At 38.6% G+C, this 17,045-nt stretch overlaps 1 protein-coding gene across 4 annotated transcripts in view; it reads left to right on the top strand.

The window, feature by feature from the left end:
- fgfr1a (fibroblast growth factor receptor 1a) overlaps window positions 1–17,045 on the top strand; it is a 40,728-nt gene that overhangs the window by 2,930 nt on the left and 20,753 nt on the right. For all 4 annotated transcript variants that reach the window (XM_054773364.1, XM_054773363.1, XM_054773362.1 and 1 more), the window contains exons 2-4: window positions 6,326–6,500; window positions 16,526–16,768; window positions 16,893–16,982. In XM_054773364.1, coding sequence (XP_054629339.1) covers window positions 6,413–6,500; window positions 16,526–16,768; window positions 16,893–16,982 — 421 coding nt within the window. In that variant the 5' untranslated portion in view covers window positions 6,326–6,412. The remainder of the gene's footprint in view (window positions 1–6,325; window positions 6,501–16,525; window positions 16,769–16,892; window positions 16,983–17,045) is intronic.

Below are 17,045 nucleotides of genomic sequence, written 5' to 3'. Positions count from 1 at the left end.
CACAACAAAATGCTAAGAGGTGAAGCAAATATTCTTTGGTGAACTACTCGACATCAGCTGGTGAGCTACTGCTAGCTTACGTGCTACCTGTTGGAGACACCTGTGATAGCATCACTGTCTAAAGCTGTACACACTACGTCTTTCAGGTGCACAACTTCAACACACAACTAGTGTTTTGAAGACAAGCCATAAGTATTATAATGATAACAAGAGAGCAAAATTGTTAGGTGACACTTTTAAAAAGGAAGTTGTGATGATCGCTGATTAATATATCCCATGAACGTAATAGGCACTTGTAGCTCAGAGAGAGCTAGATGCCGTCAGCCAGACATGTAAACAAAAATGCCAAAAAGTGGAATGAGACTGAAATGTGAGAGATCACACACACTGGCATAGATAGTCTTAGCATGTGATAAGCTGTCATCAATTGACTACACATTTTACGGAGTATTGTTCATTCTCTCAATAATAAGAACCAAAGTGAAAGTCAACACAAGATGTGTCTGGTCACTGGTCAAGTGCCAGCAAGGTAGACAAGCAATTCCGGTGCATGCTTATCAAAATAAAGCGCAGTGAAACATTTTTATAATATTTTAAGTCGTTTTCAAATTAATTGTGGTCAATATGTGCGTAAATAATAACCTATATATGTCTTTATATGGCATATGTATACATTCATACAATATATTACTTAACATTGTTTTCAAATTAATTTTTAAGGTGTGGCGGCTTTTATTTTGTAGTGGCGGGCCGCCGCGATCAATTACATTTAGCGGAAACCCTGCTGTTGGTATTATTGAGAAAGTTAGAACATATAGTAGTTATGCTAAAAATGTCTTATTCTATAGCATGAGAAAGTATGTCCATTTTAATTACTGTAGATAGTCTATAATTTAATAGGATGTCTAATTTCCAAGCAATCAATCTTTATTTGATAGAGATTTGTCTTGGATTTCTTTTTTATTTTGATTTTTTTAAAACAATTTTCATGGAAAATCTTTAGAAACATAGCCATTAATAATCATAACATTAGTCCGTGACCAAGTGAGTTTTGAGTTTTTTTTCCCCTCAGTTAATCTTTTGGCTGCCAAACGTATCCATAGAAAAGAAGACTGTAGTATACACTACTGATCCAAATTTTAAGACCAGTTGAAAAATTGCAAGAATGTACATGTTGCACTACTGGATGTTAAGGAGGTTATAAGAAGAGCTTCAAAATGCAAAAAGAAGAAATGGGAGTGAGACAAAACATTTTTGAGCAAGCAATTTATTATAAACAACCATTAAACTGAAATAGGCTGTTCATCAGCTGATAACCATATCTTAAAAAAAACCCACAAAGTCTCCCTAAAATAGAAATAACATTTTCAAAAAAGGACTCTGTAATGAGTAGCTGCACCATTCTTGTTAATCACCTCAAAAATTGCTTTGGGCATGCTTGATGCCAGTGTTTCCAGGAGACTAGTGGGTATGTTGTTGTAGGTGGTGAAGATGGCTTCACGGAGGGCATCCACTGTCTGGAACTGATGTCCATTTTTTTTTAAACTTCTCTTGTTATTCATCCCCAAATGTTCTCAGTTGTATTTACGTAGATTAGGGGAACACACAGGATTTTTTCCTTCCTTTTCAACGTCCCATCTTTGGTGCTCTCATGCAAATTCCAAAGGGGCAGTTTTGTGGCGTTGAAGGAGACGAGGCCTTTGAAGACGTTTTTTTGTTCTTTAAACCCTTCTCTCGCAGAAGCCACTTTATGTTTATTGGACGGCACTTTTTTGTTTCATAACCTTCAGGATCTTTTAAGAAGTTTCAAGTTTGAAAAAAATGACAATGGCAGCTTGACATTTTGACAAAAATGACATTTTTTCTTTGAAAGGCTGTGGTCTTAAACTTTTGATCAGCTAATGAACAGCCGATTTCAATTTAATGGTTGTTAGCAATAAATTGCTTACTCAAAAATGTTTTTGTCTCACTCCCATTTCTTCAAAGCGTTTCGAAGCTCTACTTAGAACCTACTTAAGATCCAGCAGTGCAAAATGTAAATTCTTGCAATTTTTCAACCGGCCTAAAATTCTGTATATGTATATTCTGTATATGTATGTTAGGAGGTATTGTATGCACTTCTAGTTGATTAAAATGCTCTGTTGTGCAAGAACACATCCTTTAGAGTGGTGCAAATATGCAGTTCCTGAAATGGTGAAGGGATATGAATCATTTTCAAAATGTAAAGCACAATTAAAATGTCATTTTCTTTCATTAATATGTGTAACACAACTTATAATTTTTTGCCACTTTGTTGTGGACCAACAAGACATTGTGCAAATAAACATTTACATTAACTGGCTAGACTATAAATAAAAATCATAAAAATTGAAAAATGTGCATAATGTCATTAAATTTGTATTACCACTGAAGTGGTATTAAAGTCTTTGTTTGGTGTTCATATGATTTTGAGGTTATGTGAATGAGGATTTTAAAACACTGAATGGAAAGATTAGGTTTTATTTCTGTTCTGTTCCCATGATACTTAGCCTTAGTATATACCTTAATTTTTCTTATATGTCCTTAATTATTTATGTGGTCAGCATCCATATTCACTGTATAGGCAGTTTTATGAAGACTGACCAAAACCCTATCTCAAGACGTAGAATAAGCTGTAGCAAGGATCTAACAATTTTGCATATAGTGGAATGATTAAAAAAAAAAAAAGACAAATGATTCTACTCAGATCAAACACAGAATTCATGCCTGTGATATATGGGTGGTATGAAGCCAAGTTCATGATGAGTGTGTGCCGAGTGTGAGAGTCATATAACACTTTTTAGTTTGACTCCTGCTCTCATGGGAGTTAAGGATGACAGAGCTTTGTGTCATACTTCGGACAAGCGACTTCCTCCGATTCGCTGACTGGTCATGGTAGTGATGAGAACAGGGAACATACTCTGCTGCCTTCTGTGGTCTTGCCGCAGAAACATTTTCTTGGAGTCATCCCAAGGCATGAGTCACTGCTTGCAAAGCTGTGGTGACCAAGCTTCTTCGTCACTCTTGGATCCCTCTGGCCAAACTCAGCTGCCGGAATAGTGAAGTGTTCTCGGAAAGTGAAAAAGATTGGCGGTCAACATTGTGGCCATTTAGAAGACCAACACTCACTGGTGATTAACTCTTAAAAGAAACCAAGGCTGAATCAGACTGTGCTGTGGGTGAACAAATAAAATCAATTAGGGCTTTGACTCACATGTGACATTACTTACTGGTAACTACTGAAGCTTACGTGGAACTAGAGCTTGGCATAATTATCAAATCATTGATTGATAAAAATGTAGGAGGAATTTTAGACAAGACAGAGTGCGGTATGTGATTGCAGACAACAGAGACGCTGTTGATATGGTTTCGGCAATTCAGATCCTCCAGGATTTTAATGATGTTGCAATCATGTCAGTTCACGCAAAGTGAACCAATCGTCCAACTTTTGGCCAACCATTGTTGTTTTCATCAACGAAATGTGTCCCCGAATAGCGCTCAAATAGGCACGTTCATTGTCTAACCAATCAAATATGTCCCTGCATCGCCCACTCACGTCCTCACTTCCTTCCATTATCAGAGATGTAAATGTGTGATGATAATCTCAAATGTCTGTCATTTACCAACACAAATTACTTTTTATAGATTTTTTAAAATAGATTTATTTGGGGGAAAATTACTGCAAAATCAGGCATCTCAGAAAAGGTCACACTAGATCCTGGGGGGACTGATAAATTGCTGTCAATAATCAAAAATGTGCTCTGCACTTGACTTTAATATGTAAATTAAGCATATTTTGTTAGGTTTGTTGAAATCCTGTGCTTTTTTGGATTATGGTTACAAAGAACTAGGGCTACAACTAGGCCTATCACGATCATCAATAAATCAGTTAGACGCACAATAAATAAAAACCAACTCAATAATTTTGCCGGCCTCGATATATTGACGTACATGCGTGTTTGTTTTCCTCCTCTTGCTGTAACAGGCTGGATGACAAGAGGGTTTACTCTGTGCATCTGTCAACACCTGGGGCCATTGGTTCTATAGCGGAATTAAAGGAGTAAGTGAACCCTCCCACAGTTTCCCTTAGGATTTTCTGAAGCTGTGGTGGTGGGTATGGCACAGCGGCGGCAGTCCCATGCCGCTGCCGTGTCTGCATTTTTTTTTATGATGACAAATGATTTTTTTTATGACTTAATTTATTTGTTAACTTATTTATTTAACATTTTTCAACAACTAGCAGAACATGAACAGAGAACATCAATTCCAGAATTAAGATCACCTGAATATAAGCCGCAAAAAAAAATGTACATGTATAGGCCAAACTTGTCTATAATCAGGTGTGCGGGTGTCTACGTTGTAACATGTGATATTTACACAGAAAGACAAACTACAAACCTTGGAATCCTACCTACACTCAGTGTTCCCGGTGTCATTTGTTGTCACTCTGACAAGTGAGACGTGAGACGCTGCTGTGGTCCAAGCAGTCCAAGCAGAAGCTGTAGTAATTCAACACTGATCAAACTTACTTAAGACTTCCCAGATCAAAACATGATCGCTGCATAGGACTTAAAAACGTGCTATTAATGTCCTCTTTATTACTCAAATTCACTGCTTCATGAATCTGCAATGTAAGCCTGGGAACTGTAGTTCTTTTAGCCATAAATTAGCCACATCATTGTTTAAGATGCAGGATTCAAAGCGTGTGAACAAGGTAGTGTCTCATAGTCCGGAATTTACAGTAATCAAGTAATCGGTTTAGTCCTAGACCGACATAGTCAATATGAACCAAACACAAACTGTTAGTGGTTTGGTCTGCAACATATCGGAAAAGAGGCAAAAATGTTGATCACTGATTTCCAAAGTCAAAGCTGATGTGTGTGAATATCTTGTTTTGCCTAAAACACATAATAGGTCTGGTTTCATGGATGAATAAGACAATAAAAAATATTCACATTTCTCTTGGAGATTAATAAAGTAGCTATTGCTCTAGCTATCAATCTATCGATGTGAGAGGCTGAAATCAGAGGCTATTTATATTTTTAAATTTAAATTAAATTTTTTTAATTAATTGAATACTAAAATAGTTGTTGATTAATTGTTGTTTAATCATTGATTTATTGATTAATTGTTGCAGCTCTGCAAAGAACACTTAAAACATTGATAACAAATCTGTAAAATCACAAGGTGATGCAATGTTATTTAAAAAAATAAGCCTCAAACCATTGCAACTTTTGCTGCAACTTTTTTTAAAAAGCTGCTGCAAAGTCAGGTACTTTAGGCAGCACCAATCACAAAGAAAGCCTGCGAAATCCTGGAAGGAATATTACACTACTACAGTCTCAAATGGAACATTATGGGAATTTGTTCACACAGACCCCATTAACCTGCTCAGTACTACACTAGCACGTTAACAGGAGTCCAGAAGACGCAGAGAGAGAGGGTGTCATCCCACTAAAAGTAATATTTAAAGAAATATCACTGAATCGAGTAATTAATAGTAATTTTCCCCATAGTTGAGCTATAAATTGGTGTTGGTACTGCCAACACAATTTGTTGTAAAGAACTTTGTTTCCAGCTTTCCGCTGTGTAGCCCCACAAATTGTGTTTTTTTCATGTCTCTGCAGTTTATGAGAGCAAATGGTTGGTGGGTCTCTCTGGCTAACAGTCAAAACCAAATGTTAGGTGATAGATCTCTCAGCGTCGAAATGATGTCTCTCTACAATGGTGTCACATAACATACTGAGGTTTTTTGGTCGTTAACGGATTCCTCAACGGGGGAAGGGGCAAGTGTTAAGATGCTGGGGGCTGATGATGCCAGCAGATGTGTGTGGGTCGCACACAGTGCTCCATTTTGCAAGGAATAGTTGGGGAAAAAAAGGCTTGAGCAAACATGACAACAGCCTTCATGGCTTAATATTCATTAGTTACTCAAAAGAAACCTCTCGTTCCTTCAAACTTCGCAAGACGCATTTGTTCTAGCTTTGCTTGAACTCTAGGAAGACTGCTTATCTACAATCTTATCAGTGTTTTTGTACAAGATGGCAATAAACCTCAAATACTCAATTGAACCTTGCAGTCATTCAAAGCAGTTTCCTTTACTTTTTCCGGTGTCCTTGGGTTTTTGTTGACATAAATGTGGACTTGTTATGTTCATTACATGGTCATTTGTCAATTGCTGTGCATCATACCCTGATTCTGAACAATAACATTTCATCACATTCTTATGCTGTACAAGCAAATGTTTGATCTCTTGATCAAACCTGGACCCAGCAGAGACTGACTCAATTTATTTTTTTTGTTGCAGTTCAAATCTGCGAATGACCTGTTGCTGTCAGGTTCTGAATGGAGTTCCAATCGTCGAGAAGCCAACAGTTGTAGCTCCCTCAACAGGATGCTGATGAGGCCAAGTGTACTTCTGTTTCTGGCTCTTTTTGCCCAGGTTTTAATGACACAGTGCCGTCCTGCCAACCCAGATGAAGGTAAGTTGGTGTGATAGATAAACTTGTATTATCTAGTATTTTTAAAAAACATCACACTGGTTGAACTAAGCTCTTTGGTCTGTCTTATCTTAACTTGTGAGAAATAGTCCATTGATAATCAAAGCTTTGTTCTTTGTAATGGAATGTATTTGAAACACTGCAGCTTTGAGTGAAATCTGTCCTTTGTCGCATTCGTCTTTCTGCCTCCACCCCCATCAGAGTTGTGTTATTTGAGTGCACTTCACTGAGTCCTCCTAAGGGACCATTTACACAAGGCCACAAAACTTGAAAACAAAACTGTTAAAAATGGTGTTTGTTATTTGGCCATTTGTTAACATCACAACTGTGTTTTCCATGTGGAAAATGCAAACTCTGGAAAACATGTCTCAAAGTATGAATTTTTGAGAGCTATAAGGTCACAGTTTCTAGGTATACACTAAAACTTTTCATTTTCCTGGAGTCTGGAGCATGTCATCAGTATAACCAACAAACAAACTGATTTTCATGGAAATTTGTGCAACGTTGTGGTGAAGAAAACATTTCTCTTCAAAGCCTAGCCAGGATTTTTTTATTTTATTTGTGATTGTGAAAATCCATGAAAACAGCGGATGTGCCTTTGGCAATTGGTAACCACATATAACATTTAGTACCACCAATTACAGAATGGAGTGGAATATATGGACAGCAACATGGTTAATGTGTTTGCCAAGAAATCTGCAAGTAGGTTTAGTTCGGTCAAGTGTGAACGCAATCATCTGAAGAGATGGGTCTCGGTTGGCTTACAAATGCGGTTAACATGAGCTCCCATATGAACGCTACATGGCCCAGCATTAAAATTACACAAACGAGCAGACAGAAATGACAAATATACTGTAAGTGCTGTCTGTCTGCTTCGTTCTCTCCCGCTGTGTCTGTGGAAAAGCGTGTTGTGAAAGCGCGCGCTAGTGGACGGCATGGGGCAACAACCCTATTTAGAAGTATACAATAATCCCTAGTTCATCACAGTTAAGTGGTTCCAGACCTAACAGTGATAACTGAATTTCTGCAAAGTAAGATTCCTTATTGATGAATGGAATATTTTCATTGTTAGAGCATAGAAAACATAGTAGAAATAATAATATTAAATAAGACACATGCTCGTGTGTGTTGCTATAAACATGTTCCCTGGGGCGGACAGGTAGTGATGTTGGGGCTCAGATTGAGTTGTAGCTTGGTGTTGGTTACTGCAGCAATTTGGGGATTTTATTGTGAATTGTTGTTCCTGTTGTGAGATAATTCAAATCTGCCATAAAAGCCTTTTGTTTCGGCGATCAAATCTGGCGTTTGTGTATCTCACCAAACATTACAATAACATCACTGACACAGTAGGGGTGTCACAAGATTAAAAAGTGATTAGATTTCTTGCGATAATAAATAAATAAATTAAACACACGATAAATGAAAACAAACTTGATAATTTTTGCCGGCCTCCATATATTGCCATGTCTGTCTTTCTCTCTCGCCCCTAAACAGGCAGGAAGCGGATTCAATCTGTGCATTGGTTCAGCACCTACACGTTTTACAGAACAAAAGCGAACTGGTTGAGACCGCTTCTCAGTCATACAGTAGTCCACAGTTGTCTCTGTGGAGGACACAGGGCTACCCGCATACACATAGCAAAAGAGTGGAGCCTCGTGAGGAAGAATGCAAGGTAACATAGTAGAAATTGGGAGGGAAAAGATGCTTGCAAAGCCAAATGCCACAGCCCTTGTGGAGCAATATTGATGAGCAAGGTGAACCCATTACCACAAATGAGCCGGTATGACCAATTTTTTCCAAAAGTTGTAGCAACATAAAAGGCAACAAAACAAACTTACCTAACTCAAACAGAGGTACTCGACCCAGATTTCCAATCTGGGAAAAAATCTACACATCGAGATGCAGAGCTGTCAGTGTTTCCCCTAGGACTTTGTGAAGCTGTGGTGGTGAGCTGCATGGTACTGCTGCCGCTGTGTCGTGCCGCTGCTGTGTCTGCATTTAAAAAAAATTGATTTAATTAATTTTTTTTAATGAAAAAGAACGTATTTATTTATTAACTTTTTATTTCATCAACAACCAGCATCACATGGACCGAGAACACTGCAAAACTGTTGTGGCAAATGGCAAAGTTGCTGAAAGCATTTAAAGTGAGAGTCTAAAATGTCGAGCCTCCTTTTTTTACCTGACCTATTTAGTCAAATAGTACTATGTCACTAGTACAAAAGTACATCATTTTGTACTATTTGACACAAACATAAATTTAATTTGATGCCTGTTTTAGAGTAATAGCAATACACTGGAAATTAATTGTTCAATAATATATTTTTTTTAGTTAAAAATAACACATTTAACAAAATGACAATTTTAATATTTTTGCTCTAGAAATCTGTCCTGTATAAATTCAGAGTCCAGTGTTATGATAGCACAGGTGAATCCAATTCACAGCACTATTCAAACTACCTTGCCAAAAAAAGGAGAGGTGAGCGATTTGTGTTTTATGTAACTGCCAATATTAAAATTTTACTTTATTTACATCTTTATTTACATCTTTACATCTTAAATACAGGCGTCATGTTTGAATACAACACAACAAAATACTAAGAGGTGAAGCAAATATTCTTTGGTGAACTACTCAACATCAGCTGGCGAGCTACTGCTAGCTTAAAAGCTACTTTTTGGAGACCCCTGTGATAGCGTCACTATCTTAAAGCTGGACACACTATGTGTTTATGTTGAACAACTTAGACACATCTAGTGTTTTGAGGACAAGCCAAGTATTATAATGATAACAAGAGAGCAAGATTGTTAAGTGACACTTTTAAAAAAGTAAGTTAGCATGAACGTGATATCCAGTTGTAGCTTGCCCGTGGGAGAAAAATGAGCTCTGCTGCTAGAGAGGCAGTGAGAGCCAGGCAAAATGTGTAAACAAAGATGCCAGAAAGTCGAATGAGGTTGAAATGTGAGTAATCACATACGCTGGCTTAGCTTCTGACGAGCTATAGTTTTCCAGCATGATCCACCTGAGATTAATTGAGATTTATCAGTCTGGAAAGGGTTATTAAGCCATTTCCAAAGCTTTGGGATGACAGTGAGAGCCATTATCCACAAATGCCGAAAACATGGAACAGTGGTGAACCTTCCTAAGAGTGGCTGGCCAACCAAATTACCCCAAGGGTGCAGCGACAACTCATTCAAAAGCTCACAAAAGACCCCAAAACAACAGCCAACATCCACATGCCTCAGTTAAGATCAGTGTTCACGACTCCACCGTAAGAAAGGCACTGGGCAAAAGCGGCCTGCATGGCAAAACTGCATTTTGTGCTCAATTTGTTTTGTGTTGTCATTGACTAATATTTGAATTTGTTTGATGATCTGAAACATTTAAGTGTGACAAACATGCAAAAACAAAACTCAGAAAGGGGGCAAACACTTTTGTTTGTATGTAGATAGCATATAAAGTGTATCCATTCATACAATATATTACTTACCATTGCTTTCATGTAAAAAAAAAAACAAACAACTAATTTTTAAGGTGTGGCGGCTTTTATTTTGTAGTGACGGTGTGCCACGATCACTTACATGTAGAGGAAACGCTGGCCGTCATCCCAACAGTCAATACTCTCTAAGACGTTTGGTCGGCAATACAAACGGAACAGCACAAAATTGTGCGCGTTCACAGAAATTAATTGCAAAAGAAATACTGCTCTTTAATACAGTTGAAAAGCCAGCATTTCAAGAAATGCTGCAAACGTTTGAGAGACAGTACAAATTGCCACTGAGAAAATACATACATACAAATACAACCTTACAGAGTGAAAGATGACATATTAAAGAATGGATGGATATTAAAGGAAATATTGCATTATTATGATATATTATTTATTATTATTTATTATCATAGCAGTGGTTTATTTGGACAAAAAAAAATGTTGACAATAATATTGTTTAGCGTCACTTTGTTGGACAATAAACATTTCAAAACGCACCTGCATTGTTTTGTGACTCGATGAAATAAAAACCTTTGTTTGTCCAGTCATATTTTTTCATTATACTCATTCTCGTGTAGCCAAACTCATGCATCGTCTTGTCTCGTGAGTTGGGTGTCTCGTGACACCCCGAGTGACCAGTGTAGAGTACTGTACATTATTCACAGCGTCTTTGAGTGCGTCTTCTGAAGGACTTATACAATATATGTATTTTAGTTCATTTAGCCATTTTTATACTTGAAAATCATTGATTTATTAATTAATATATATTTTTGAAACCATGATAGAGTGAAGCCAAGAAATCTGAATCGCAAAGTGGCAAGGGGCGACGGTAATATATATTTTTGAAGTTTTTTGTGAAATTCGAGATGGTATAAATATCCACCCATTCTCAATGCTGCTTATCCTCATTAGGGTCTCAGAGGTTTGCTGGAGCCTATCCCAGCTGACTTTGGGTGAGAGGCGGGGTGCATTCTGGACTGGTCGCCTGCCAATCGCAGGGCACAGATTGTAGAAATAGCAGAATATAAAAAGAGGCAACATATTCACCCAGCAGATGCTATTTTGATTCATTAATAATTGAGGTACATCACGTAATAAGTCACAAAAGCTGCACAATCATGTCGTAACTAAAGGGGAGCATGCATTATCACCGCCGTGAAAGGGGAGGTGTGGAAGCATGCAGAAGTTGCAGGAGTCATGACTAGCCATAATGGTAAGAAGACGGAGCTTAGAGATGCTCTTCCAGGTCGCCTTCCTGGTGAAATTCGGAAATAATTTAACTAGAAAAGGTTGAAATGTTGAGAGTAATAAATACTCACATTATATATAAGTGTAATGGCATTTTTTATCCTTTTTATTTACTGCGCAGCCTTTTGGTCCAGTGACCAAGATACCAGTGAACACAAAGACGTGCTATGAAAGATACAGTCTAAACTGATTCATTTCCAATAAAGGAGAAGGATGTGCTGAAACCAAAGCCCAAAAAAGGTGCCTTTTGGATGTGGTCCAGCAGTGTAATCGCTGCCTCGACTTGAGGGTAGAAAGGTTTGGGTGTTGGCACTCTGCAGTCAGAAGAGGGAAGCGGCAAAGCTCAGTGTTATAATCAGAACAATTAAGCAAGAGGCGCTCTCTTGGGCAGTAAACCCTAAAATAAACTTGCATAGATTGTATTTGAGCTGAGCTGAGCTGAGCTGAGCTGAGGTAAACATGTCCAATCCTCATGGGAGCCTACTACCAAAAAAAAATTATTTAGTTTGTGAAAGAGAAGTAAATGGACGGCAAATCTATTTATTAGTGTTATTCTTTAAAACAAAATAAAGGAAAGATAATACACTTTTGTGGAACATCATTTTGTGGAGAATATTTATCTTCCAAGGTGAGCCATACATTTCCATTTGGGTGGGGGCTGTCTGATGCATTTACACTCCTCTCAGTTCTTAATCACCAAATGGCCAGGTACTATCTATGCGCCTCTGTACTTCTTCTCCTGCTCCCCCATTGACTTTAGCTTGGGAATGCTTCACGTTTCCCCACTTCCCAGCTGGGTGACGGATGGCTTCAGCTGTCTGCAAACAATCACAGCAGAAGCTATTGGTTGCATTCCTTTTGTCTTGACCAGGGAAACAAAATAGCTGTGTGGAAATTGTCATGTAGTATGCATGTTTCTTTGTTTGTCTTGGGACTTCATGTTGTGTGTTGCTCACACAAGAAAAGACTGTTCCCTGCACAAAAGAAATACATTTAATGACTCTAGCGCTCACTTGCACAACCATTCAAATGGATACCGCTGCAAAGAGATGTGGTTGGTTTGACAGGGTTTCCCCAAGGATTTTTTGAAGCTGTGGTGGTGGGCTGCATGGGAGGGCGGCCTGCCACTGCCGGGTCGTGCCGCTGCTGCATCTGCAGTTCTTTTTTGTTATGACAAATACATTTTTAATGTATTTATTTATTAACTTATTTAACTTTTTTAAACACCCAGCAGAACATGAACTGAGAACATTGCAAAACTGTTAATTTAATGGCAAAGTTGCTGAGAGCACTTAACCAGAGAGTCTAAAATGTCGATCCTCTATGTGTTTGTTTTGTTTGACCTATTTAGTCCAATAGTACTATGTGACTAGTACAAAAGTACAACATTTTGTACTATTTGACATTTAATTTGATGCCTGTTTTAGAGTGATACGATTACACGGGAAATTAATTGTTCAGTAACAAAATAACTATTTAAACATTTTTGTTATAGAAATCTGTCCTGTATGAATTCAGAGTCCAGGGTTATGATAGCACAGGTATATCGAACTTGCAGCACTATTAAAGCCACTTTGACGAAAAGAGTGGAGAGGTGAGCTATTTGTGTTTTATGCGACTGCGAACATTTAAACTGTACTTTATTTACAAAGCACATCTCCTCTCAGTGTGCTCATTTGTCATTAAATACAAGTGTCATGTTTGAATAGAACACAAAATACTAAGAACCAAAGAAACAAAGTGAACGTCAGTCTGGTCACAAATGCTCAAGTGCCAACAGGGCAGACAGGCGATTCCGTTGCATGTTTGTCAAAATAAAGCTCAGTGAAACATTTTTATGATATTTTTAAATTGTTTTCACACTAATTGTGTTTTTTTTTAACATTGTTTTAAAGTAAAAAAAAAAAAAACTCCTTTTTAAGGTGTGGCGGCTTTTATTTTGTTGTGGCACTGTGCCACTATCAATTACATGTAGTGGAAACTCTGTTTGATTATGTAATTATGCAATTTCCATATGTTTTACTTTTTCCTTGCAGTATTTGTTCCTAACGTTTTTAATTGGGGACATTTAGAGTGTGCAGGGTTTTGTATAAAATATTTATATTGCGGTTATCTCACGGTGTAATATCAATACATGGCGCTGTCCAATATGCAGATTCGCATTTTACGTTGAGTTCAGTGTCAGGTATACTCTTCTATTTTATCTTTTCAGCCTCTCATCCACACGGAAATGGCTTTCTGGGTGCCCTGAAACAGTATTTTTTTTTTAAATATAGTCGACATTTTCCTGATATTTTGTTGTATTATACTCCAAAATGATTCGCAGAAGTAAGTCCACTTTCTCTTAAGTCTAGGCGAGCCTTGGAAAGTGGAAGACGATGCACTTATGTGCATGCGTTTTTTTCTTCTACTATAGTTTGGTGTCACCCAGTGATCCGTTCCCATCTGCATGCAACTATGTACTAATCTGGCATAGTGTGGACGTGAATTTTTTTTCAACCTTTTGCAATGTTTCTGTGTGGACAGGGCCTTAAGTTGTCTTATTTGTCTTGAGCTACCCGTTAAGGTTGTGGTGTGATGCTAAATGTTGCTGAACTCATTTGAATCATAATGGATGAGCTTGAAGGTTAGCTGTGCCCAGCACAGTAAACCTTGTAACTCCCAACTGTTAATCCATGCTAATTGAGCAGCAGCTCATTTAGCAGTGAAAAGGTCCTCCACTGGAGTGCTTTCAGGAGAAACAGTCTCTTGGTGAATGTTTGGGGGGGGCTTGCTAATGGACATTGTCCTATTCTTTCTCTTCCCGCTTGTCCTGACTTTTCTCTAATTAATCCCTTCTACACATCGTCTACCTTTTCAATTGCTTGTGGCTATTTAAGCATAGAAAAGTTGTTTCTCTGTGCACCACTACAGAGCCACAACCGGCCGGACTTTGCTGCATTTAGCCATTACTTCAGTGGGAGCAGGAAATCCCAGAAGTCATTCATGCAGCATATTGCCTTCTATCGCGTAGCAAGAGTGTGTTTCGACGACTGACGCCATCTCTTTCTTCTGAATTTACACGAGTGGGCTTTTTTGAACCCCTCGTTGAAAACGTATCCGTGCTTACCTCTTTGCCCGAATTCCTTTCAGGATTTTTATTAGGCTGATTTAAAATTATGTCAATCATTGTCTTCCCAAATATTTGGAAGTACTGTCCCATTGGGCTGCCAGGATCTTTAATCCTGTATAATCCAATCATAGCGCCAGGAGGCTTAACTGAGATCAAACATCCTCATATTCAAAAGAAATGTGGAGAGGTTGCCACGTAGCTCAGTGTGAATAGGTGAAAACAAACTGAAGTTGTATATTTGTCATGACATTTCTGCACAATCCCATTTAGTTAGTGGCACCTTTTAACTACATTGTGTCACATCTCCCCCCAGTTGTCTTGTCCCTCAAGCACAAATGGTCTTGACAGTGGTCTTCAATTAAACAACAAGCATTTTTTTACAGCTTTTCTGGGCGTTTTATGATGTCTGCAGCTAGATTAACAGCTGGGATGTTGACACAGCTTTATCAGTGGCATCTCCATTTAGAGGGCAGCAACAGAAACACACTGGATGTGCCCCCCCCCCCCCCCCCCCCCCCCCCCCCCCCCCAAAAAAAAAAAAAGGGTTTTCTTGTGTTAAATGTCTCTTCTGCTTTGGACCCTTTGCTTGTGCTTCTGAAGAGAAAGTTGATCCTAACCCTTGGCCCCTTTTTCTGCTGGGATTAAGGGCCTGTCAGACATATGCAATCCAGGAAATACCTTTACTGGGCCCAAGTGGGGTCACCATAGCAACTGGCGCTAGAACCTGCCGCTGCAGGCCCTCACTTGCTCACTCATGTGCACATGCTCACTCTCCCGGGCTTCCTCGCCATTTTTGTTCGGAGGGCTTTGTTTTGCTAGTGGGACTTTACTGGTTTGAAAATATGATGTGATGTTTTTCATTGTATTCAGGAATGTTATGAACTCAACCATTGATCATAGTTTTGATCAATAATTAAATTACTACAAAATGAATTTGAAAAGTGAACCCTCCGTGCTCTTCTGGTAAATGCAACAATATGTGGAAAGTTGGCCATCAATGCTTCTTACCTTTGTCACCAGACAAACAACACCATTGTGACGGACTGTGTGTCATCATAATTGGGTTACTCCCTCCCTCTTGGGTTATGTGGTCATTTAGAACAGGGGAGCTCAGGTGTCCCACTCTGTGACGCTTCCTCGCTCTTCATTCCTGTAATCGAATTTCACCTTCGTTTCCCAAGGAGCTCCTTGCCGATTTGGTGATTGGGCCCCATTTACGATGCAATTTAATTTGGGGAAGAGGCATAGCAGGCTGTGTGCCAGAAGGAAATCAAGGAAGGTCTTTTCTAGTGTCTCTTGGTCATAATATTAAAGTACATTTTTCAAATAGACACAGCCTCGCTTTTGTGTGGAGTCTGATTGTTTTAGGTCAGCAATAGTTTCCATTTCTTCTGTGTTTCGTGTTTTTAATGTTTGAGTTAGACCTGCTACTGCTGCTGCATTTTCTATTGTGTTTCAGTGTTTCCCACAAGACTGCCAAGTATCTGCGGTGGGTTTGGGGAGGTAGATGACATTATTGTCATTATCATATGTTTTTAAACTGTATTTAACAAAATAACAAAGTTATTGACTTATGAGCATTGGTTTCATTTTTACAGTGGTAGACATACTGTATAACAGGGCAATTGGAGCACTCAGCATGCCTTTCGGGCACTTTGTACAGTTTACAGCTAAAGTTACGTGTTTGTTGTTAGCACTTAGTTGTTGTTACCCCGAGAAGGATAAATCCCTGTTGTTATTTGTTAACTTACCTGTTACGTACTTATTTTTTCTTTTGTACCATAACACTGTCATTCTGTTTGATGGCCGTCTGTCTGTTTGTACTGTGTTTTCAAGCCAGTTGTCGACTGTAGCTTGCACTTTAAAGCAAGCTGAAGTACCTCTTACTATACAGAGGAACAATGCCATCAACTGTACAGAATTGTAATTACAAGTTACACACAGACAGCCCTGTTGTAATCTGTTTGTGAGCAAGGGTGACAAGATAGCGCCAAATCTTAAAAAAAAAAAACATGCCAGATCTTTCTGTGATATTCCAATATATTTGTGGCCGAGTCTCCACAAATAAATGAATGTATGGAATACCCCGTGCTTGTTTGGCATTGTCAGTATTAACTGATTCTGTTCAGGCTGTAACTTTTCCTCAATGTTCCTTTCAGTCTCCACGGAAACGCAAGCAAAACTTTTCACGCTCTATCTTGGGGGTCATCTGGACCTAAGCTGCTCCATCAAGGACTCTCTTCATCCTGTCAACTGGACTAAAGACCATGTGGCCATAGTGGATGGAGAACACACGCGCATCCGCAATGGCCAGCTGGAGATTGAGACAGTGGAGCTGGCAGACTCTGGCCTGTATGCATGCACGACCTTCGGCAACCAAAGCATCTTTTTCAACGTCACAGGTATCGTTATAAAACTCAAACCAATGAGACTCATAAAATCACACAACAACATTGGTAACGCAAATTTTTCTGTATAAACCAATACCATATTGAAAATGACTGACAAATCCCTGTTTTTAAACAGTCGATACTCTGGCTTCATCAGAGGACGATGATGAGGACGAAGAATCTTCTTCTGAGGAGTCTAAACTATTGGGCAGTCAAAAACTGCTTCGTAAGTTGTCTGATCCATTTTAACCCACTACCACTGCTGTATTAAATAAGTACATTTTTGCTC

The sequence above is a fragment of the Dunckerocampus dactyliophorus genome, chromosome 4 (assembly GCF_027744805.1).
Source record: "Dunckerocampus dactyliophorus isolate RoL2022-P2 chromosome 4, RoL_Ddac_1.1, whole genome shotgun sequence".
In the NCBI taxonomy this organism is placed as follows: domain Eukaryota; kingdom Metazoa; phylum Chordata; class Actinopteri; order Syngnathiformes; family Syngnathidae; genus Dunckerocampus; species Dunckerocampus dactyliophorus.
This window is presented reverse-complemented; position numbering and strand designations above follow the sequence as displayed.